Raw genomic sequence first — 22,027 nt, forward strand, 5'->3', positions numbered from 1 at the left:
GAGGTTTAGACTGGATATGAGGAAAAATGTCTTTACTGAGAGAGTGGTAACGTACTGGAAGAGTCTGCCCAGGGAGGTGGTGGAGTCACCATCACTGGAGGTGTTCAAGGAGCCTGTGGATGTGGCATTGTGGGATGTGGCTTGATGGGCATGGTGCTGTGTGGTGTGGTGGTTTCTGGTGTGGGTTTTTTTTTGTAAGGGTTGGACTTGATGATCTCACAGGTCTTTTCCAACCTTAGTGATTCTGTGTGACCCTGGCCTGGGGGCAGGGGGGACATGTCAGACTTTGATTTTAGAGGGGGGTGCCGGAGCCTGCTTTGGGGAGATGTTGGAGGCTTCCTTTGGGGGGAGGGAGCCGGAGCGTGCTTTGGGGTCATGTTGGAGCCTTCCTTTGGGGGGAGGGAGCCAGCGCCTGCTCTGGGGAGACGTTGGAGCCTTCCTTTGGGGGGAGGGAGCCGGAGCCTGATTTTTTGGGGGAAAGACCGGAGCCTGCTGCTTTTTTTGGGGGTGGAAGGTGGCAAACGCGCATTTTTCGGGCTGGCGGGAGTGCGAGAGCCTGCTGTTGGAGGGGCCGCCGAGGGAGGCCAAGGGTTAAGGGGGCGGGCGGCGGCGGGCGGGGCCGCGCTGGCGGAGCGGACTGCAGCCGGTTCCTGCGGCTTCGCCTGCGCCGGGCGCGGAGCAGCGGCGGGGAGCGCGGGCGGAGCCCCCCGCCGCCCCCGGCCCCGCTGCCCCCTCCCCCGGCCGCCACCATGGTGCAGAAATCCCGCAACGGAGGCGTCTACCCGGGGCCCGCCGGCGAGAAGAAGCTCAAGGTGGGCTTCGTGGGGCTGGACCCGGGCGCCCCGGACTCCAGCCGGGACGGGGCGCTCCTCATCGCCGGCTCCGAGAGCACCAAGCGGGGCAGCATCCTCAGCAAGCCCCGCTCCGGGGTCTCGGGCAGCGGGAAGCCCCCCAAAAGGAATGCTTTTTACCGCAAGCTGCAGAATTTCCTCTACAATGTGCTGGAGAGACCGCGGGGCTGGGCGTTCATTTACCACGCATACGTGTGAGTAAAACGGGGGGGGGGGGGGGGAACCCGACGGGAGAGACCCCCCGCCCGGTCCCCATCTGCCCTCCTCCCCAGCCCCCCAAATGCATGCGGAAGAGGAGGGATGCTCAGCTGCAGGGAGGGGGGGCCGGGGGCCAGGGCTGGCTGGGGGGCCCCGCGGAGGATGCTGCGGGGTGGCGGGGGCTGAACCGCGCCCGCCCCGGGAGCAGCCGCTCCGCCGGGCCGGGCCGCCGCTGCATCCCTCCCCCCGGCCCAGTCGGTGCCCGGGCGCACCGGGGTGTGTGTGGCGGTGGTGAAGGGAATCCGGGGCGGGGGGGGGGGAGAAGCTGCCCCTGCGGAGCTGGGGGGCGGCTCCCCGGGAGGTGCCATGCACCGGCCCCCCCTGCCCGCGGCTGCTGGCGGGGGAAGGGGCTGCTCATGCGGTCGGTGCAGGGGGCTGGAGCAGCGGGAGTGATGGGTAGGGACTGCTCCTCCGTCGTGCTTGAAATCACCATAGCAATGCTGTGAGCAGAGGAACAAAAAAGCTCTGCTCAGGCACTGCCGCTCCGTCTCCCCCGGCCCCATCCTTGGCTGCTGTGTGGCTGCCCAGCGTTTGGGGTTGGCTTTGGGGCTCCGCGCTGGGTTCGGGAGGTATTCCTTCTCCCCTGTGGGAAGCGGCGGAATTGGAGATGTGTCTAGAAAGAAATGCTAATCAGTGTCTGGGGCTTCCTGGCTGCACAGCGATGGAGCGGTAAACAAAGGAGCAGTCCCAGGGTGCACATTCCCCCTCTGCCACCCCGCTTTTTTAGCCAAAAATGGCCACGTCTGACCCGCCGTTTGGCGGAAAGATGCCCAGATCTGAAGGCATTGCTGCATCGGGAGAGCGGATGACTTCCCGTTGTTCAGAGGATTGCAAAGGGAGGGTCAAAATAAATTGCTGTGTTACTGCAACTCCCTTCCCTCTGGGACTTTCCACAGTCCCACCAGGCTCTTCTGCAGGCCTGGGCGCAGGCTGGGATGCTCGTTTCCTTGGTGCTGATGGTTTTTGTTTGTTTGTTTGCCTGTTTTCCATCACGGCTGGGGCCTCTGTCGACCCCGGCAAGAGGATTTTTTGGGCCTTCTGTGGTTTTTTTCCCCATCCTTTCGCTGTTAGGCTATTCTCAGATAAGGTGTTGGGATACGCTTTCTGGTCCTCAGCCATTTTGTACATTGAGGCCTTCCAGGGAGGTGTTGGTGAGTCCGGCCGGAGAGTCGGTGAAATGCTGGCTGGGTGGAAGGGGGAGCTTTGCTGCGCACTGCAGCGGGTTGGGGTCCTTGCGGGGAGCTCATCCCCCCGGGGGAATGGGAGAGGAGAAGAGGGAGCATCTGTGGAGCTCACTTGCAGCTACGATGAAGAGTGTGAAGTCCAGTGCTGGGGGTCCTGAGCATCCTCCATGCTCGGGGCCATCCTCTGGACTTGTAGGTGGTTTGTGTAGCAAAATCTTCCAGAATCGTGTGGAGCGGCTGAGCGTTCACGTTGCGAGCTGGGTGCTTGCCTGTGTGTGCGCCGAGGATGGGGGGATGTTGGGTGCAACATGCACTCCATGCTATTAAATGCAGGTGAGCCCCCAGCTTGGGGACACTAGGGTGACAATGAGAGAGATGGAAGGGGCTGAAAGCCAAATGGCAAGTGGCAGGAGTAGCCCTGACTGTGGGGGCTTTATAAGCATCTTTGGCTTCTTCAGCTACTCTGTCTTAACTTCTGACCCGTTTGGCTCTCTGCGGTGGCATTTGCTTGGGCAGCCAGTAATCCTCACGGGGCAGGAGCGGGGCATCCCAAACTGACCTCCTGCCAGGGTCTGCTTTCCTGTGAACGCCGTGTCCCCCGTGCCAGGCTGGGGTGCCCCTTGGCTCTCACCACGTAGCCGCACCCCCCCAGCCCAAGCAGCTGCATTTCTCCTGGGCTCGTGACTCCACTTGTACCTGCCGTGACGCCACGTGGAGCCATGCCCTCCGATTAGAAACCGCTGGCCTGGGATGAGCTGGGTGGCCTCCCTAGATCACCTTGGGGCGGATGCCCGAGCAGCTGGGAGATTTAACCACTGCAAAACCATCCTCTAACCCCCACCCGTGTACCCGTCAGGAAATGGAGGCTGAATTCAGAGCTGAGGCAGTAATTGCACTAATGTCTGTGAAGCATCAGTGATATAATTAATTTTTTACAGTATATTGGGAAGTTATATGGACTCCAGTTCTTCTGAACTACACATATGATGGGCTTAGCCTTGGCAGTTTGCTAATACGTTATTTGAAGAGCTGAAGGCTACGGTAAACATCATACAAAGTCACCAGGATAAGCCCACGCAGCAGTTCTCGCCCTTTGCTGCCCGGGTGAGCCTGGCATGGCCTGTGCCAGATCTGTATGTGTTTGAATGGGGCACGGAGGGGGTTTCCTGGGTTTCTGTAACTAGAAGTCTGTAATCCAGTCAGACCGGACAGATAAAAAGCTTAGTGGCTGCTTATTCAAAGATATGGGAGGATGAAGAGACTGGCTCAAGGTCATAAAGTTTGTACGGGAGAGCTGGAGCCACCCCGATGGCCAGTGCAGTGCCCTAACTGCGCTACTGGGGTCACACTGTCTCCTCCTGCCCCAAACCCCATTTTGTGCCAAAGCCTTGAGCACAAAAGCACCTTTAGCCTTCATACCGCAGGAGGGGGAGTCCTGGAGAAGACTGTGGCTGGGGGAGCCCCGTCCTGCCACTGTCTCGGGCTGTGCGCTGCTCAGTCCCCCTCCACTGACCCCATCTGCCAGAACCCCTATTCTGCTCCTGCTACTCACAGGGACTTCCTCGCATGAAGATTTAGGACCTATGTCCAGTGTGAATGAGTTTGTGACCCTGCAAGGTTGGGTTTTAGCTTGTAGAGATGCTTTTAGACCCAGCTGCATTTCTAGGTGTGGAGCTGCTCCGGGGCTGCTGTGCTGCTCAGGCAGCCTCCCTGCACCCAAAAGCCAAGACACAAACTGTAGAGACTCTTCCAGCATGGATGTGTTTTAATAAATATGAGAGATGCCTCTGCGTAAGCACCGTTGATAAATGCCGATCTGCAGAGGCCCATCTCCCAGGCTGGTATTGCACCGGGCGATGGATGCGCTGCCTTGAGGTGCTTGTGCAGGTTGCATTTATTTCCAATTCTGCATCCTAGATCCAATCCATCTGATTTTTTTCCCCACCTCTTCTTCCAGTCATCACTCATTCCCCTTTGCACCATTTCATGCATAAGAAACCAGTGAAATTCAGAGCAACTCCCACCCCCCAGCTCCAAACTCATTAACGTGGTCTCATCTCAGCGCTTTTACAGAGGCAACATCTATTACCTCTGTGAGCAAAAGCACTATTTTATATTTCTGTGTTGTGATTCATTTTTATGCTTAATAGCTCTTCCTACACTGACACAACTGGGTGACCTGCTTGTGGTAGCTGTGAGTGTATATGGGTTATATATAATATCTATTTTGCACAGCCCCATGGACAGCTGAGCCTGATGGGTCCCATTTTTGAGCATGGCTGGGGGTGGACTCCGGCTCCCGGAGGTCTGAGCCTCCCCTATCTCTCATCTTCTCCCAGTATTTCTCTCAGCATCTTTCTTTTCTATCTCCTTCCCCACCCCACCCCTTTTTTTTTTAAAAGAGCCATAGCAATGCAGCACGTGGCCTCATTCTGTTCAAGGTTGAGCTGAAACTTAAAAAGTTGAGCTGTGCCTAAATAGCAGGCCAGGCTTTTTGAGGGATGCAGCAGCACTTAGATCTTGAGCTACTTCTCTGCACAGGGAGGCATTTTGCTTCCAAAATGCTTCCATTTTATTTCTTTCAATAATTTAGATTTTTTTTTCTTCTAGTCCTTTCACCTTGGTTATTGTAACGTGTCCTGTGCTCTGTGGTGCTGAGTTTGAAGGGCTGCGATACTTGAAAGTGATTTTTGTCCCTACATGCCATCTTATTTCAGGAGGGATCGCTGTGTTCTGTGCCAGCCTAAGCAAGGGACTTGCGCTGGGCACCCCCATAGCCCCATGCATCTGGAGACACGTTTGCTGATCCCCTGGGTGAGCTGCTCATGTTTAGTCCCTGAGCTGAAAGCCAGGGCTGGATTTGGGGCAGTAGCAAGAAAACAGCCTGTATTCAGACACTTCTAAAGCTGTGTGCCCAGGGCCAACGTAATTCTTGCGTTTCCTGCTTTGAATTTAAAACCTTAATGCGTCTTTTTAATTGCGTTAAAAATAGTTTGGGTGCATTTTTTATCCGCATACTGTGCACCATACGTTCAGTTAATTAAGCAAGTGCACGGACTTAAATTATAATAAGGAAGAACATTTCCTCCCTGTCTAATTCTATTGAAATTTCCTTGTGTCATCCCCATCCCGTTTGTTCTTCCCTTTTAACCCAGCCAGAAGCCACCTCTCTCTCCAGAAAGTCTCCTCTCTGTACTGCCCGCATCCTGGCATGGCCACGGCTGGCGCGGTGGGAGGATGGGGAGTTGATGTAATTACCTCCCTGAAGGTCCAGGGCTTCTCAGTGCAGAGGTGGCCTCTTCTGTGACTCCTTCCACTCCTCGGGGACTGACAAAAACCTGGTTATTTCATATAGATCCATCCCCAGCTAATCTTTTGCATCAGGTTGAACGACTGTGGGAACACCCAGCCATTTTCCTGCTGCCTGGGTTGGATTTTTAGGCAGCTCTCGTGTTTTGTTTTCCACTTACATTCTTTTATACTCATATCATGGCATTTACTAATTAGGGGTAAATTTAGTTTGACAGTCTCATTTATTCATCCCCAAGCACCGAGGGGTGGGGTTCACTGCAAGCCATCACCCACAGTCAGGGATATTGGTGGCAGGTACGATGTCACCAAACGCAGCCCATCCACCCGTGACATGTAGGGAACTCCTGGGTTCTCCTCCCCATGTCCTGGTGAGTATGTGGGATGCAGGGACCGATACAGATCTCCCGTAAGTGCTAGGTTTAATGGACCTGCTGGGCTTTGACCTCCGGCAGTGATGCCCTCAGCCGCGCGGTTGCGTCTGTCCTGGGGACCAGGGAGACCTCCACGGTGTGATGCCTCATGAGCTCCTCTCCAGCTGCTTAGTCAGAGCTTGGTGGGAGCAACCTGATTTCAGTCGCTTTAATGTGTCACGTTCCAGTCGTCACATTCACCCCACACTGACATTAAGGAAATGAAAAACAAGCCGATCCTCCGGATGACCTCCTTTTTGCGCTGCAACACACCTCAACCAGATGAGTGTTCCTATGGCTCAATTTATTATAAGAGGGAATAAGCCAAAAAGCAAGCCCCAAATCCTATACTAAAGGGAAGATGGGCATTGCTTAAGGAGATGCAGTTAGCAAAAATCGGATTTCTTGATTTTTTTTTTTTTTGCCTTGCAGCAGAGGGAGGGGACGTTAGCAGGGTAAGACACTGGGCGATGCATGTTGGCGGGGCCGGGTGAGCAAGGCAGAGGGTTTGCCTGTCAGTTGGGCATCAGTGAGGCTTGTCAGGATAAAAAGCGTAAGTTTGGCGTTTGGCTTCTGGGATTTAAGCAGCAAACACTTAGCCCTGCATAATCCCTTTTAAGGTAGCCCAAACGCTTAGCTGGTTTCTTAGTCAGTTCTTGAGGGAGAGATTCCTCTTCAAATTGTGGTGGCAGGGAGATGTGCCAGTCCCTTTTTTCTGCTATGTAATCTCCTGTAGAGTAGCTACAGGAGAGCTGAAGAAGATGGAGAGTGGTTCTTACAAAGGATTAAACTTTGTCTATGGTGTCCTTCTCAGGCAAACACGAGCCTGTCCCTGTTGGTGTGACCCCAGTTCCCAATGCATCAAAGAGAGAGGAGGTCTCCAGCACTGAGACGGATGTTGCTACAGGATAATGGGATGACTTTTAGCCCCCGACGGTCAAAAGGAACAACATTTCAAAACCAGTTTATTGTGGTGGTCTAAACTGAGTTTTCATGAATGTATTTAGACGGGAGCTGTGCTGAAAGGTGATTTGACTCATGAGCACAGGATGGCAAAACCAGGTAGTGCAGAAGGGCACTGGGCATAGTGGTTTGGCTGGTGCAGCTGAGTCCTCCACCACCAGAGGTTTAAATGGCTCCTAATCTGGTTGCAAACCAAAAACACTCAAGTTACTGACACTTGCTTATGGCAAAAGATGGCCCACCAGGACTGCAGGAGTAGGTATTTAAATGTGGTACCTTGGTGGATGGGCCCATCCACCCAGATTAAAAGGAAAGTGTCATTTTTCTTCAGTAAGAACAAGTTGTGTGATACTTGATCACTGAAGCTGCGGGTGACCTCAGCTCCCCATGCGGTTCTCCTGGCCTTATCCTGGAGAAACTGCGAATGCAGCCTCCGATGACATTTACACTGAAGGTGTTTGGGGGGGTCATGTGCATTTATTCTAAAGCACTGAATTAATTACACATAGTGGTGTTTGGTACGGAGTATCTCGCAGAAGTCACTGGCTGGGATGGCGAGAGCTCCTTTATTACAGCCTCGGGGCTTCTTGACTGTCTAACTACCAATAAACGAGGGAAACTGGAGCATTCCTCCAGGTCTCTCTCTGGTCTGTCTTCGATATCACTCCAGCCTCTTAACATGCTTTTTAGATGCGTGGAAAGCTTTGGTGTCGGTAAGCATCCATCCAGTGACTTTTTTTGAGTGGATTGGATGTCAAAGGGCAGCCTTTTCCAAGGCATGGGGAGCAGAAGACCTGTGAGATCTTCTCGCCTCTCACTCTTGCTGCTGTAGGGAGGTGATTTAAAGCTACGTCGGGGTCACTGGGACTGCTGGGTGCAGGAGCAGCCTTGTCTGTGCAAGCCCTGTGACTGAGCAGTCACTTGATTTCTTTCAGGACGTGCAATGTCCAGATGTTGCAGGTGGAGTGGGCTTTCAGCTTGAATTTGGTGATGCTCAGATACATGCTGGGTTCCTTGCAGAAATCCCATAGGAACCTCAGTGGACATCTTAGGTGGACAGGGCTGCCTTCTGGAGATGCCCATTTCTCTCTTTGATGACAAATGGAGCCTAAGTTCCCTTTCATACCTTAGGTGAAAGCTGGGTGGGATTAGTCCAGACAAGGAGGAGAGAAGACAGAGCCTGGCACAATTTGCAAACTGAAAACAGGAGCGAGTTGAGGCATCTCCCACCTCCTGCCACAGCCTGTAGGAACTGTGATGTTCAGAGCCAGAACTATCCTGTGGACATCCTGCCAGGTAAGGTCAAGATGAGAGATGGGGCTGATCCGCATTGAAATGGGATGACCAGGATCCGAGATCCACATTTACCCAGCCATGTTTGAGAAACAGCTTTGAGAAAGGAACCTTTATAGCAAACCCTGATCAACTTGTGGACCTGCAACCCAAGACCCAGGGGAAATCAGAAGATAATCAAGCCTTATTAATACTGATTATAGTTCTTAAGCAGCTACAGTCGTGTTTAGGCTCTCGGAGGAGAGTGCCCAGTGGTCGGTATTCATTCAGCGATCCTCCTTTTTTAATGCCTCCCCCGGGAGGGTGGGACAGGGCAAAAGATGTGGGGACAGGCAAGGTCAGAGGGATCAACTGCCCCTGCTTGGTTAGGAGGCAACCACTCTCCGTCTGAGGATGCCGGCAGTCCATCGTGGCTGGCACTCGGTCTCTTCAGGACAAGATTGAAAGAGGCAGAGATTTTTGCCTTCTGGAGGGTCTTTCCCAAGGACTCACAAATGCCTCATTTGTAAACAAACCCTGACCTGCCTGGAAGTCCTACTTTCTCCTTTAGAGCTCTGCCAGCCCGGGGAGGTGACAGTGTCGAAGCAGAATACAGCTGTGGCACTCTGCGATGGATGAGCGCAGCAGGACAGGCAATCCTAATGCAGCTTCCACAGATACGCTGTCACTCTCTAAAGTTATTATGGTGCCCAGGAAAATAAAAAACCTAGCAGAAATCCTGACTCAAAGGTGACTCACATACACCTCTGTCTCTTGTGTGAATGCAGTAGCTTGTGTCTGGGTACATGCTGTGCGTGTTTGTTGTAAGTTTGGTTTGTTATGGTGGGAAAAACTAATATGCAGTGCAAAAGAAAGAGAAAAAACTCAGTCAAATAATAGTTAAAATGAATACCAAGGGGAAAACAATACTCTGCCAATATTACAGCAGTGTGCAAGCACCCCTAATGGAAATAGAATCTACAAGCTTTTGTTCTGTACATTGAGCCAAAAAGAGCCAGTCTCCGCTGTACGGACTTACTGTATTGAACAGGCAAGACAGATGAAAGGCATAAAGTAGTTGTTGGGGGACTGCTGGTAAGTGTTATCTTTGCTCCACTTTTCTCTTTAGCAGTATTTGCCTGGCTTCTCATTTGCTTTTGAATTGGTGGGTTGATTTCTATTTGTGCTCCTTGGGTTTGCAGAAGAAAGTGGGGGTTGGCTTTGGCTAGAGCAGACTGTCAGGGACATGGGCCAGCCTGTCTCCGTGGGAAATCCCGTCATCTGAGGACCTTAGCAGGGTTAACTGTGGGCTGGGAGGATGAAGGCACGTCTTCCCTGGGACGCGGATCACCCATACTGGGGCAGTTTGCTGTGATCTTGCTGTTCATTACAAATGCAGTGCGTAGAGGGCTGTGAATTGGGCTTATCGGCTTTCTCACTGTTCGAGTGTTATATGTGGCAGCGAAATGACAGCACTGGGAGACCTTTTCTACTGCATGTTTATGGGCTTTCGCGCAACTCTGAGTCTCAAAGTGGCCATTAATTGAGTTTATGCTTGCTCAGAGGTTCGTTACCTGATCTGAAGAACGTAATAAGGGATGTAAGAGCACTCCATCTTTCGCTCAAGAGGAGAGCAAAGGAGTTAAATATAAATATCTGTATATTATAGCTGGGCAAACAGGGAGTGAGGCTGTGTTGCCTCCTGCCACTTCCAGCCATATGGTGGTTAAGCCTGAATGCTTCCAGGAGCGGCAGTGGAAAACAAAACCTCTCCCTGGTAATAAGGACTACTCATTGCTCTGGAAGCAGCTTGGCTGCCCGGAGGGCTCAGGCTGGTGTGGCCATTGGTTCAATGTTGGACATTGGTTTAATAATGTGGTTATTCATCCTTCCTCTGTGTCTGGCAAGGCTGGAAATGCCATGTCCTGTCCAGTTAACCTCTCACTGGGCCATCCTCCAAGTTTTCTGGGGTTTATTAGCAATGATTCGTGCTTTAAGGACTAGTGAGATTCCTGAGTCATCTCCTTAGGCAGGGAGCTATTTATTTCAGTGTGTGTGTTACACTCCCTGGGAGTGGGTGTCTCTCTTCCGCTTTTGGATCCTGCCCTGACTCTATATAAAGACTCCAGGCTTGAATGAGCAGCAAAACCAACCCTCAACTTGGCTCCATCGTTTGGAAGCTTCGTGCTGTTCATCCCATCTCTCCTGGCTGAAGAAACGTGACCGTTTGGAGCATGGGTAGGAGTTTGCATGGGACGTTTGTCCATCTTGGGGTTGCATAGCTGCTAGGACAGCTCGAAGGGTCACAGCGTACTGTGTTTCCATGTCCAGGAGCAAGTCTTGCTCTACAGTGGCTCGTGACCAAGGGGGAAGAGTGATTTGTACCTCCTTTTCTCCCCTGAGGTTGATTTGCTGATGCTGTTGGGTTTTCGGTCTGTGGGATTTTTCTTATTTAGGAGAGATGAGATATTTCCGAGTGGCTGTCATTCTCCGTTGGTATCAGAGCAGGGACTGGAGGTGCCACGGGCAAATGCAGACAGGCTCCTCTGAGACATTGCCAATGCAGGAGCTGCCAGGTTTGGAGGAATTTCACTGTGTCATTTCTCCTGGGATGGCCCTTTTCAGAGACATCCCATGCTTGGTTGGTGGCCTTGCAGAAAGCTGCCTTGCTGCGTATGAGTTTGGGGGTGCAAGGAGAGCCCCTCACGTAACAGCTCTCTAGGGAGCTGCAAAGAAGCCAGCGTGCTGATGGCAGTGTTCATCCAAAAGCTGAGTTCACACCCAATTAAGCATCACCCTAAGCCAGAGGGACAAGTCCTGATGTCATTATGTCTTGAACTAAATTGCTGGCACTTCATGAGGGCTCTGTCTCCATAGCCTGAGGGACCGATGCATTTAATCCGTATCAGCAATAAGGAAACTTTGTTAATGTGACCTCGTGGTTTGGTCCTTGTGGGTACTGGATGTGCATCACTGTGGTTATCTTCTTCTTAGTTATGACTATTCCTCTGAGGAAGAAAAGAGACATAGAGAAGAGGAGAATTTCCTGAGCTCTCTGTCTGTAGTTTGTCAGGCATGACATGCAGTCACACAGAATTTTGCGCTGAATTTTTCTTCTTTGCCACATTTTTCCACATGTTTTCAATGCTATTCTTATTTAGCAGCTTCTCTCTTACTGTACCAGCTAATGAAGGGTAGGAAGAATTTCTGCATTGACCTTTTGTTGCTGCTGCTGTTTTTCTTTTCCGCAACAGAAATCAGATATAATTTGAAACCTCCTCTGAGCTGCCCCTCCAGGCCCTCAGCCTGCACTTCCCCGATGGATGTTTGCGGGTGGTGGGAGCATCTCGAGTCGTGCTAAATGGCACAGAGCGAGCTGCTGGGGCTTAGTCTGTGAATCAGCAGATGTCCCATCTGAGCCCAGGACAAATAACACCATGTAGGTCTGAAACTTGGTTTTAAGTTGGCGATGGATTAACCTGCCTTAGCGTGGGGGGAATGATTTGAGGTTGTGGGTATAAGGAAAGGTAATGAAAGTGCCTGAATAAGACAAGTGACCGGGACTGTAAAGGTGTGTTTGTCCTGCTGTTTCTGCCAGGAGATGGGGACGTAGACATCTACAAGTAGGCGAGACGTATCGCAACCTCAGGCCTCTACCCTGTGCTTTAGAACAGCCAAATCTGGGAGACCTGCTAGTAGACAGGGCTTGACGTTGCCTGGGCTTGACCCATCCGTAGGCAAGAACTTGTGCGCCTGGGGAGCACCTCCATCCAACTTGCCATTTTGGCCGCCCCTCTTTGCAAATGCTCTGCAGAGCAAATAAGCCTGCCGTGGGTGTGCTGTTGGCGCAGAGCACTTGCCCAAGCCCCAGAGAAATGGGGTGAACCTCCAAAGCGAGTTCCAGTCCTACCTAGCCTTGCACTTCTGGCCCTTCTCCACATGGGAGCAGATGGCTGTTAAAAACCCCAGAGAAATTCATTAAGCTAATGGATTGCCAGCCCCCATCTGTGGCTGGGGAGACCCGTCTACCCTGCAGCCGCATCCCCGTGGGATGTGGGTTGGGAAGAGTGGCCGGAGCCAAGCCCGACCCTGTGACGGCATTCCCTGCCGGCTGCAGCGGGCTGGTGGGGTGTGCACCCCACGTGTGAAACGCAGGGCTGGTGGAGCAGCCCGGGGAGGTAGTGCAGACCTGATGGGGTGGCTTACTTATTTTTCATTTGCTAAAAGCACAGCAGAAATTAAATGATGATGAATTAAACGATGATTAATTAAACCTTTTTTTTTCCCCCTTCCCTCCTGCGTCCTCTTGCTTTTTGCTGTTTCTAGGGAAGACTGAAAAAATGTGCTAGAGAGGAAGCTAAACTCTGAGCATCCTTTCATGAATGCAGAATATGGCCCTCATGGGACTGCAGGGAAAGGCCCTGTAATTACGGCGAGCGTCCTGTGAGGCTGGGTTACACAACCAGGATGGAGAGCTGCTCCTGCTTCGGTTTAGCAGCAGGCTCGTGATGCTGTAACTCAAAATACTACCTGGCTATTATCCATTCATTGCTTTTTATCACTGTCGGTGTCCTCAACGCACAGCACAGACCACTCGCGAGGCTCTGAGCCAAGAAGGAGGTAGGAAGGAGCGTGCAGGATCATAATAGGGCCATTTGATATTTACAGTGCCTGGTGACATAATTCCCAGACAGCCCGAGCATATCTCGGAGCCGGCTGACGAGTCGCCGGGGAGATCTTGCTACAATGCCACCGAGTGAAGGTGACTCCTTCCCCGCTCTGGCAGGAGCAGGATGCCCTGACGGAGAATTCGTGCTGCGGCGTCTGCTCGCGGGCTCCGCACCGGCTGCTGCCACCTGGGTTAAGAGCCAAGTTAGCAGCCGGGAAAGGGATTTAGGACTGTAGCAACTGCCTTGAGATGTCACGTAGGGGAGGACTAACACCTTGGCTGTGGTGTTGGGCATGCCCTGGTCTCATGTGCTGGAGGACGTTGCTCCTGCGTGCTCCCGGGTGGCTTTGTGCTGTCACTTAAGATGCTGCTGTTGGCTCTGGTCCATGCGAGCCTTGGTTATTGGTGTGCTTTGCAGTGGTTTTGTGCCAGGCTTTATTCTACTCTAGAAGGTTGTATTGGTTGCTGAGGGCCACAGCCATGTCTTGAGCTATGCGTGAGCTTAACCTCAGCTGTGCCACTGTGTGCTGGGGGGAATCCTTACCCCCGTTTTCCAGTTTAGGAGCTGAGGCACGGAGGAATTCAGCGATCCGGGATGCCTGCGGCATAATCCAGCATCCCTGCTCCCCGTGCTGTAACCCTAGCCTCTCCCTCCTCCAGCAGTAATAGCCATTTCCCATACAGACAAGGAGACTTCAGCATGTATACTTGTCCCGTCAGACCTTCCTAGGCTTTGAATTATTAAATATTGTCTCTGATCTCCATTATAAAGGTTGTTAGAGCATAGCTACTTATCAGAATAGAAAATGCTCCGTTTCCGTACTTTAACAGTTCGCTTCATCTGCTTGTGGGATTTACAATAAATGAGAAGAGTTAAAAAAAAGGCAGAAAAAAAAAAACCCCATGAGGCTGAGGTTGGAAGTAAACACAGAGAAGTAACAGCTTTGCAAGAGGATGTCCAGTTTTCTGTCCCAGTACCCACGTGGTCGCTGGTCTGTATCTTCTGTCTAGAACAAAATCACGTGCAAATTCATTAGCGTTAATAGGCTGGAGAGTGTTTGCTGCCGTGGCTTCCGCGATGCCGGATTACAGATTGCGCTCTGGGGGTGCCCCTTCCCACACCCCCATCTCCCTCTCCCCCATCAGCTGGCAGAGACCCCAGCAAACCGACCTGCCCACGTTTCTGAGCCTTCCGTACATTCGCCTTAGAGGGAGCAACAAGAAGGTGCAGATGCAGAGAAGGGGCCAGCTGCAGACTCCAGCCAGCTGCTGAGCTCAGGGATGGGTTGATCGTTATTTCTGAGAGCCTGAAGCCCTGGCTGCAGTTTGCTGTAATTTCCAAGGTCAGATTTTTGCTTGCTACTTGTAAGAAATTGGGTGGTACCTCCTGCTTTGCAGACGGCTGGATTTCAGCAGCGGTAACCCAGGCCACGGTCCTGCTGTTGGTTATTCTCTTGCTCTGGAAGTGTCTTGCCCCACAGCTGGGCACGTCCGTGCCCAGGCAGGCACTGCCCGTACCATCCACCTGCAGCATCCCTGAGCGGAGCTGCTTGATGTGACCCGGGCAAGTGATCCCCTGTATTTCCTGGGGAATAAACCTCGGAAACTGGCTTGAGAGTGAGCTGGAAATTGGGAGCAGGGTCACGGTGCTGTCAGGCTGGGTCTGGTTTCCTCTGGACCCCCTGGGAGAGGCACCGTCCCCTTCTCCTGCTGCTGAGTTAAGCTGCGGCAGCTCTCCCAGGGAGCAGCCAGGCAGCAGTACGGCACGATGCCGCAGGGCTGGGGGAGCTGCCGGGGGGACTTGGATCGTGCCTGAGAAAAGGGGGTTAAAAGCAGGTTTTTGCAAGCCTTTGCCTGCCATTTTAAACGGGAAGGATGTTTCCCTGGCAACGAGATGGATGCTTCCCAGCAGAGCATATGGCTTCCATCGACTTTGATTTACCGGCATGTTGAAATGGCAGCTAGATAATCTCTCTTCAGCTTTAATGTGTCCATGCCCTGTGTCCCTGTTACTTGTGAGCTTTAAAAGACGGTGGGTCCGGCCCCTGCGGTGCTGGCCTTGCTCCCAGCCCATCCCGGGGCTGGAGCTGGCAGGGTCCCGTGTCAGGGCTGGCTCTGGGGACCTTCGCAAAGAGGGACCCACACAGAGGACCCGAGCATCGCCCGGAGCAAGGAGCTGCAGGGTGGGGAGGAAAACCTTCCCTGCCTCTGCTGCCTTTCACCAGCCGAACAGCTCCTCCTCCTCCGAGAATATAATCCGCAGCCCTCTCTTCCTATTCTCCTCCCTGCTTTAAATCATTTTTAGATGTTTTCCACCTTTCACCACACAATCATCTGCCTCCTGCAGCTTGCTATTTATTGTTGTGTTTACTGGCGCGGGGAAATGAGGAGAGGGAACAAACCTGTCATTTGCTGAGCGGGGGAACTCGGGGGAGCTGGTTTCTGCGAGCTCGTGGCTCTCCCAGGCTCGCTGGCGCGTGCTGGCCCCACCGAGCTCGCACGGCAGCCTTCTCTGAGGGGCAAAACCAGGCTGCCCTCCTCCTCCTTGCTGCCCGTCACTGGCTCTCCATTCTTTGGCAAATATGATGAAAACTGGCCAACGGGTCCAAATATTAGATGGGAATAGCAATGCAGCCAGACAGGGCGATTGCATGAACCTCATTGCCTTAGGAACCAGGATGGCTGGAGGGGTTTGTTCACAGGACAAGAGGAAATGGCCTCAAGTTGCGCCAGGGGAGGTTTAGGCTGGGTATTAGGAAAAACTTCTTTATGGAGAGAGTGGTGAAGCATTGGAAGAGGCTGCCCAGGGAGGTGGTGGAGTCACCATCACTGGAGGTGTTCAAGGAACGTGTGGACGTGGCACTGCGGGACATGGTTTAGTGGGCATGGTGGGGTTGGGGTGGTGGTTGGACTTGATGATCTGACAGGTCTTTTCCAACCTTAGTGATTCTGTGATTCACATACCTGAGTGGGGCTGGGGCTGGTTCCCGGCTTGGGAACCGGCTGGGTAGGGTGGCCTTAAATGAGATTGAAGCGTGGTGCTGGCTTGTGAATGGCTGCACTGCAGGGACTGGGGGGACACGCGCCGTTCCTCCCCTCTTCCACTGATGGAGGTTTTTGGGGAGCTATGGGTGAGGCAGTGCCTCTTTCTTTGCAAACCCTGGTCTGCACATGCTGGCTCTGTCCCCTCAGCCCTGACCCCAACAAGCGCCCCAAAGCTGCCCAGCCTGAAGGGCTTTAAAAAGGAGGCTCCTTCGTAACTGCGGTTGCCTTTATTTCTTCCGGCAGGACCACGGCTTTCCCCTCCTCTCCGGGGTGTTTAGCTCTCCGGGCAGCCTCTCCCCCTGCAAAGGGCTCTCCACGATGGGGGGCTGCCCCCCGCTCCCCCGGCGCGCGGGGCTGAGCCGCACCTGGCCACCCACTCGCTGCCTTCGAGTTATGCCAGAGAAGAAGCAAGAGATAATAGAAGTGATTAATCACCCGTTGGCACTGGGGATTAATTAACCAGGTGCAAGGAGAGGCTGCGCCCTGGCAGACCTGTGCAGGGGAGGCTGCCCCGCTCCCGTCGGGGCCGGTGTCATGAGCGGGTCGTTCTCTGCCACGAGCAAAGGAGACACCAACGTGGGTCGGGGCAGGAGCATCTCTCCGTTGCTCTTGGGGAGCAGCGTGGCAGGGACAAATCTGGCTACAGCTCAAGGAAACTTTGCTGCTGTAGAGGGGAGAGTGATGGAAAAGGACTTTGAAGAGGTGCAGCTCCTGGAAGACCCAAAATAGTTGTTAGTGGTGAAGTTAAACGGAGCTTGACTGGCAGCTGTTGTGATGCTCTCCCCTCCCTGCGGCATAACTGGCTGTTTCAGCAATTTTTTTAGGGCTGAAGAGCACTGTCTTTTTAAGCCTGAGCTCTCTGGAGATGTGGGTTTGTTTTGCATCCCTTCACCCTGAGCAGCTCCTCCAGGCCTGCCTGTCCGCACGGCCAAGGCGATATTCCCAGCAGAAACATTCCCATCCCAACAGGAGCAGCTTCACGGACATGAAAAGCACCAGGGCCGTATTCTGCCACCTTTGCTGTGGAGGAGCGTGCCGTCCTACTGATACGGGGAAGGGATGCAGAGCTCCAAAACTGGCTACGGGCCTTTTATTTCTTGTTGTTGGACCTAATACTGCATTTTTCTGCATGCCAAAATCTGGTGTCTCTTGAGCATCGCAGGGTTTGGACCCAGCTGATCCGGACCCGCTCTCGTGGCAGTGCAGCCCCCTTGGATTTCGGGGGGTTATTCCTGATTTGCACCGGTGTGACTGGGGGAGAGTTGCAGAAAGGGAACATGGTCCCGCTGATTGTAGCACTCCCGTTATTTCTCTGGGTATATATTTTTTTTTTACCCAGCTTGGGGGTCATTGTCTTCTGGGGACTAAAATCAAAAGGCTGTGAACCAGCGCTCCTGCTTCTTGGCTCTGAGCTCCTTCCTAGTCACTAGCTGGGACAAGAGAAGTAAAATTAAACAGATGGCAAAATTACCAACTCTAAGACATATTATACGGGCAGTTTGCAAATACTTCTTTTTTTCTTCCCCAAGACTCAGTTAATTAAATAAACTGATGAGCAAATTAAATTAGCAGTGCTTTGGTAATGCTTGCGGTTTACGCTTCGGCATTACCCGTTAGCCTCTGGCTCCGAGAAGCCACTCTTGTCTTCTCGTTATCGAGGCACAAAGCCAGGGATGGACCCAAAATCTCAGTCCTCCTTCGCTGTTAGCTGGGAGAGAGCCTGAGAGCACAGCTCTGGGGTCCTGCCTTTACAGAAGCATAAACCATGGGCTGAGGCATGGGGAAAGTGAGATTTTTTTGAAGTCAGCATAAGGATTTTGAGCCATTAGTTCCCTGCCGTGGCTCTGAGTTGCTTCACGCGGCTGCTGGAGCCGCCGAGCATCTCTCGGCAGCTCCCTGCGGATGCTCTTGGCGAGGACGCTCATTTTAGAGGTGCTGTAATTCTTGATGCTGTAAAACTAGTGCAAAGTCAGAGACGGGGAAGCGAAGCTAAAGGAGCTCGGAGAGACAGAGCTTGTCCTTCGCGGGCAGGAAACCTCGGGCTCCGGCTGAATCGCTGATTCTGGGACAGACCTTTGAAAAACCGGCTACTATTCCTGTCTGCAGCAGGAACCAGCCCTGCACATTTTGAGACAATCTTCCTATCTGCAATTAGACCAGAGCCTATTTTTGTATATCCCATTCCCTCGAGGAATGTTTAGATGAGACGCAGCATTACGTTTTACAGGGACATCTTGCTTTTAACCCACTTTCAGAGCTCAGTTAAGTCAGGTCAAGTGACTTGCCCAGGTCGGTTAAAGAAGCTTGACCTCTGTGAGAGGATTTTTTTTATTCCTGTGTGCTCCAACCATGCAGCATAGCCCTTGGCTGCTTAAATTTATTTAATTTATTTTTCTCGAGATGTTGTGGAAAGCAGGGCTTTGCCCTTAAGAAACAGAAATAACTTGATCTTCGTGGACAGGTAAAGGTTATATTAGGAAGGCTTGTGTTCCTGTACTCATGAATACTGGTTTCTCAGGGGTAGGGAGGAAGCAGAGGCTCTTTTGGGGGAATACCCTGTGGGATGAAACAGAGGCAGCGCTCAGATTTCAATCTGAATAATAGGGGTATTGCATGAGACAGCAACTTTCCCTCACATGAAAATCAATGAACGTGCTCTGAGTAAATGCCTGCACAGACATTTTAAGAATTACTTAAATGTTCAGTATTTTATACTCTTAATTTACCTCCCGATGCACCATAATTGCACCGTGGTCTTGAGGATTCTCTCCCGTGAACCGTTTCTGCAGCTGCATGAATATATTTCTCCCCACCAAGTTTTTAAAAGAAAACCTCAGGCCGGCAGCGCTGGATCGCAGCAGAGAGGCTCTTCTGGCAGGTGCACGGGCTTGATTAATACTTCGGGTTTTCCTCCAGACATCTGGCTCCTCTGAGGCTGCGTGCGCAGGGCAAGGAGAATACGCAGACAAGCGTTTCCCAGTGATTCATGTTAGATGAGGACAAAGCGGAACGTTTGCGCTAGAACTTTGCATGCGGTGATTATTATTAAGGCTTTTACGCCGAGTTGAGCGAGTTAAATGATTAGAGCCAGCCTGTAAAACAAACAACCGATTCCTTAAGTTTAACCCCTTTTCCTGCTGTAAATGTTCAGATCTTGATCTCCATTCCCCATCGTTTCCAGACGGCTTTTGGTCTTTGAGGCTTCAGTCCAGGAAAGCTCTTAAGCTCACTCTTGCTTGTAAGTGTGGAGATACATAATCCTTTGCTGGACTAGGGACAAGATATGTCATGCAAAACTCATTTCTACTTAAATTCCTGCAGTTCATGGGTTCAGGTTGGGACTTTGGCACTGGGCACTCGGGGCAGACGATGCTGTTTCTGCTCCCTGACTCTGTTATAAACAGGAGGGAAAGGCTGGAGCAGCTCTGGGAGTGGGAACTGATTTTGAAAGTGGTGGATGTTGAAGGAGAAAATAGATCTGAACCCCTATCCTGCTCTTTTTTCTAACTGAGAAATGTGCTGCCTAAACAGAGGTAAGGCAGAGGAAGAGAAGTTTTGGGACTTGTGCCCATACAGTGAAGCTATGGACACCTATTCCTTTTTCCTTAGTTTGCTGTGATAGGTTTGTGAATGCTCCTTTTCTGCCCATAAAGCAGAAAACAACCTTCCCCAAAAACCTGATGCAAAGGAGATCTCATCCCCCCCCCACTTCCCCGGGATGTAAACGTGCAGGCATGTTCCAATAGCTGCAAGCGGAGCCGAAGCACAGAAGCGGGGCACAGTGCTCAAGCAGCGCTCCCGCTCCTGGCCACGCGTCCCGGGAAGATCCCAGAAACCCTAATCTGCTGGAAAACCACCTCCTGTTTTTTGCCATGTGGCTGTCGTGCAGCAAGGAGAGCAGGTTTGCTGCATCCGTGCCCAGGGGCCGGGGGGCACGTCCTGGGGGCTTGCGGGTGGTGGTGGTGCGATAGGGCTGATCGGGAAAGACAAATTTTCCTTCCCATCCCAGTGCCAGCCCTATAACATGGTTTGGGATCTCTAAGACCTGCTTCTCTGTAGCCTGGGTAATTCCCACCTCCCAGAGCACCGTTTAATGCAGCCTTGCTGTCCGCACCGCAGCTCCTCCGGGACACTGCTTTGGTCCCCTGGAGATGCTCCGTTGCTCCATTTACACCACCGTCCTTAGTACGCTTTATGGCTTTGTACGAACAGGGTGCTTCTTACCGGGGCTGTTCAGCCATCATCTCAGTGCAGCGAGAAGGCACAGGAGCTATTAACGTTGTCCCAGAGAGGCCTTTGCTAAAGATTTATTAAAAAGTTTAGAAACCATGAGAATCTCTGCCTTGGAGCCAGCCTGCGTGTTGCCCATAAACAACGTTTTCTACCCGCATGGGTGCCCGGGGAGCCTCCGGGCTCCTCCGAGGAGCGGGATCGGGGCTGGGCATGACCGAACCGGTGGGGAATGAGACATCGCCAGGAGCTATTTTTGGAAAAGAGAGCATTTATTAAGGCGCAGGACCAAAAGGCAGGACTCCCTGCTTCTATTTTCAGCTCTGCTAGTGACAGAAGCTGCCTTGGGAGATGATCTTGGCTGAGACTGAGGGATGTGGAAAACCGGAGTGAGGCATTTAGGCTCCTTCTTAGCCTTGTAAATGAATAGCTGGGTTGCAAATCACAGCAGGATCGCTTACGTGAATAAAGATGATGGATGCTCCTGGCTAAGGGCAGGTGCAATACGACGACGTCTTTACCCCTGGAGAAGTCATGGTATTATCAGAGTTTTCTTCTGATCCACTGGAGATTTAAATTGAGCTATAAATAGTCCCATTCTGATGATGAGGCTCTCTGAGCATTAAAAGGCATTTGACAATCTCCGATTCTCTTTGGTATGGATGGTCTTTCACCTTGGTTTATTGTCATTGCTGCTTTTTCATGGCCTTTGATTTACGTTGAAGCTTTCAATACTTGAAAGCCAGCGTTTTACAGAGACCACAGCACATGGATTGCTGGGATTACAGGTGGATTGCCCGTAAGCATTTTGGTTTTATTTTAGCACAATTGTCAATGTCTTGTTTGCATCCCCAAAGTAATTTTCGTTTAAAATGTTTTAAGTTATTTTCTGTTGTGCAGCTCTCAAACACCTGTAGTAAAATACTCCTTCCTTTCCAGCTTTGCTCTTTCTAATTAAACAAATCATTAATTCCCTTTCCCAATTCCAGGGAAAGCCAGCGAAGCGCCTGACAGGCACAGCGGCTTGTTACAAGCTTGTGCCACCTCTGTGTATTGTATCCGTCTCCGTCGCACCCAGGAATCCAGTTGTCAATTATTCCACTGGTGCTCCATCAGAGGAAGCCCAATGTTTTTGCGTGTCAGCGAATGTTATTTTAATACAAGTATTTCAGGAATACATTTAAAGGTCTTTTAATATTCTTACATAAATGGGTGTGTAGATTCCTTTTGGAAGGCAAATTAAATGATTAACCTGAAAAGCTTTATGGTGATTCCGTCGTATGCTTTTACTGAGGAACAAAAAAGAAAAGGACAATCTTTCCTGTTTCAAGTCACTTTAAGTTGGTTTTTTTTTTTCAAGGGATGTTCAGTCATTTCTTTTTCCAATGCTAACGTGAAGCACGGTGGATATGAAATCTGGATATGCAGATTTTGTGCTGGGATTTATAAATTGTAATAAGAAGCTTGCATGGGTGTTTTAAGTCATCATAACCTTTGGATGTAAAGCCAGACTTTGGAGGACTTTGGATTTATTAGTATTAGCAGCAGTCAGATTTGCACGGCTGAGTCTCGGCTGAGCTTAAATGTCTAAGCAACAGGCATGGGGGATCCCGGAGCAGCAGAAGGTGCTGGGTGCCCGTAGGAATGGGTGGTGGGTGAGAAGGTGCAGTGACGTGAGGTGTCCTTCTCCAGCATCTAGGGAGGAGACAGTGGTCCAAACCCGCACGCTGCCCTTTGCATCCTGGCCTGGGTTTGGGAGAGGCTGGTGCTGGCTCCAGCCGTGCATCGTGTCTGCTCAGGAGGAGGATGTTGTCTTCTCCAAAGCTCTAAGCA

At 51.7% G+C, this 22,027-nt stretch overlaps 1 protein-coding gene across 7 annotated transcripts in view; it reads left to right on the forward strand.

Moving 5' to 3' along the window:
• The first annotated feature begins 749 nt into the window (after nt 1-749).
• Nucleotides 750-22,027, forward strand: part of KCNQ2 (potassium voltage-gated channel subfamily Q member 2) — a 67,784-nt gene continuing 46,506 nt past the window's right edge. For all 7 annotated transcript variants that reach the window (XM_059827062.1, XM_059827064.1, XM_059827063.1 and 4 more), the window contains exon 1: nt 750-1,045. In XM_059827062.1, the coding sequence (XP_059683045.1) occupies nt 750-1,045 (296 nt within the window). The remainder of the gene's footprint in view (nt 1,046-22,027) is intronic.

Source organism: Gavia stellata, chromosome 20, assembly GCF_030936135.1.
Source record: "Gavia stellata isolate bGavSte3 chromosome 20, bGavSte3.hap2, whole genome shotgun sequence".
In the NCBI taxonomy this organism is placed as follows: domain Eukaryota; kingdom Metazoa; phylum Chordata; class Aves; order Gaviiformes; family Gaviidae; genus Gavia; species Gavia stellata.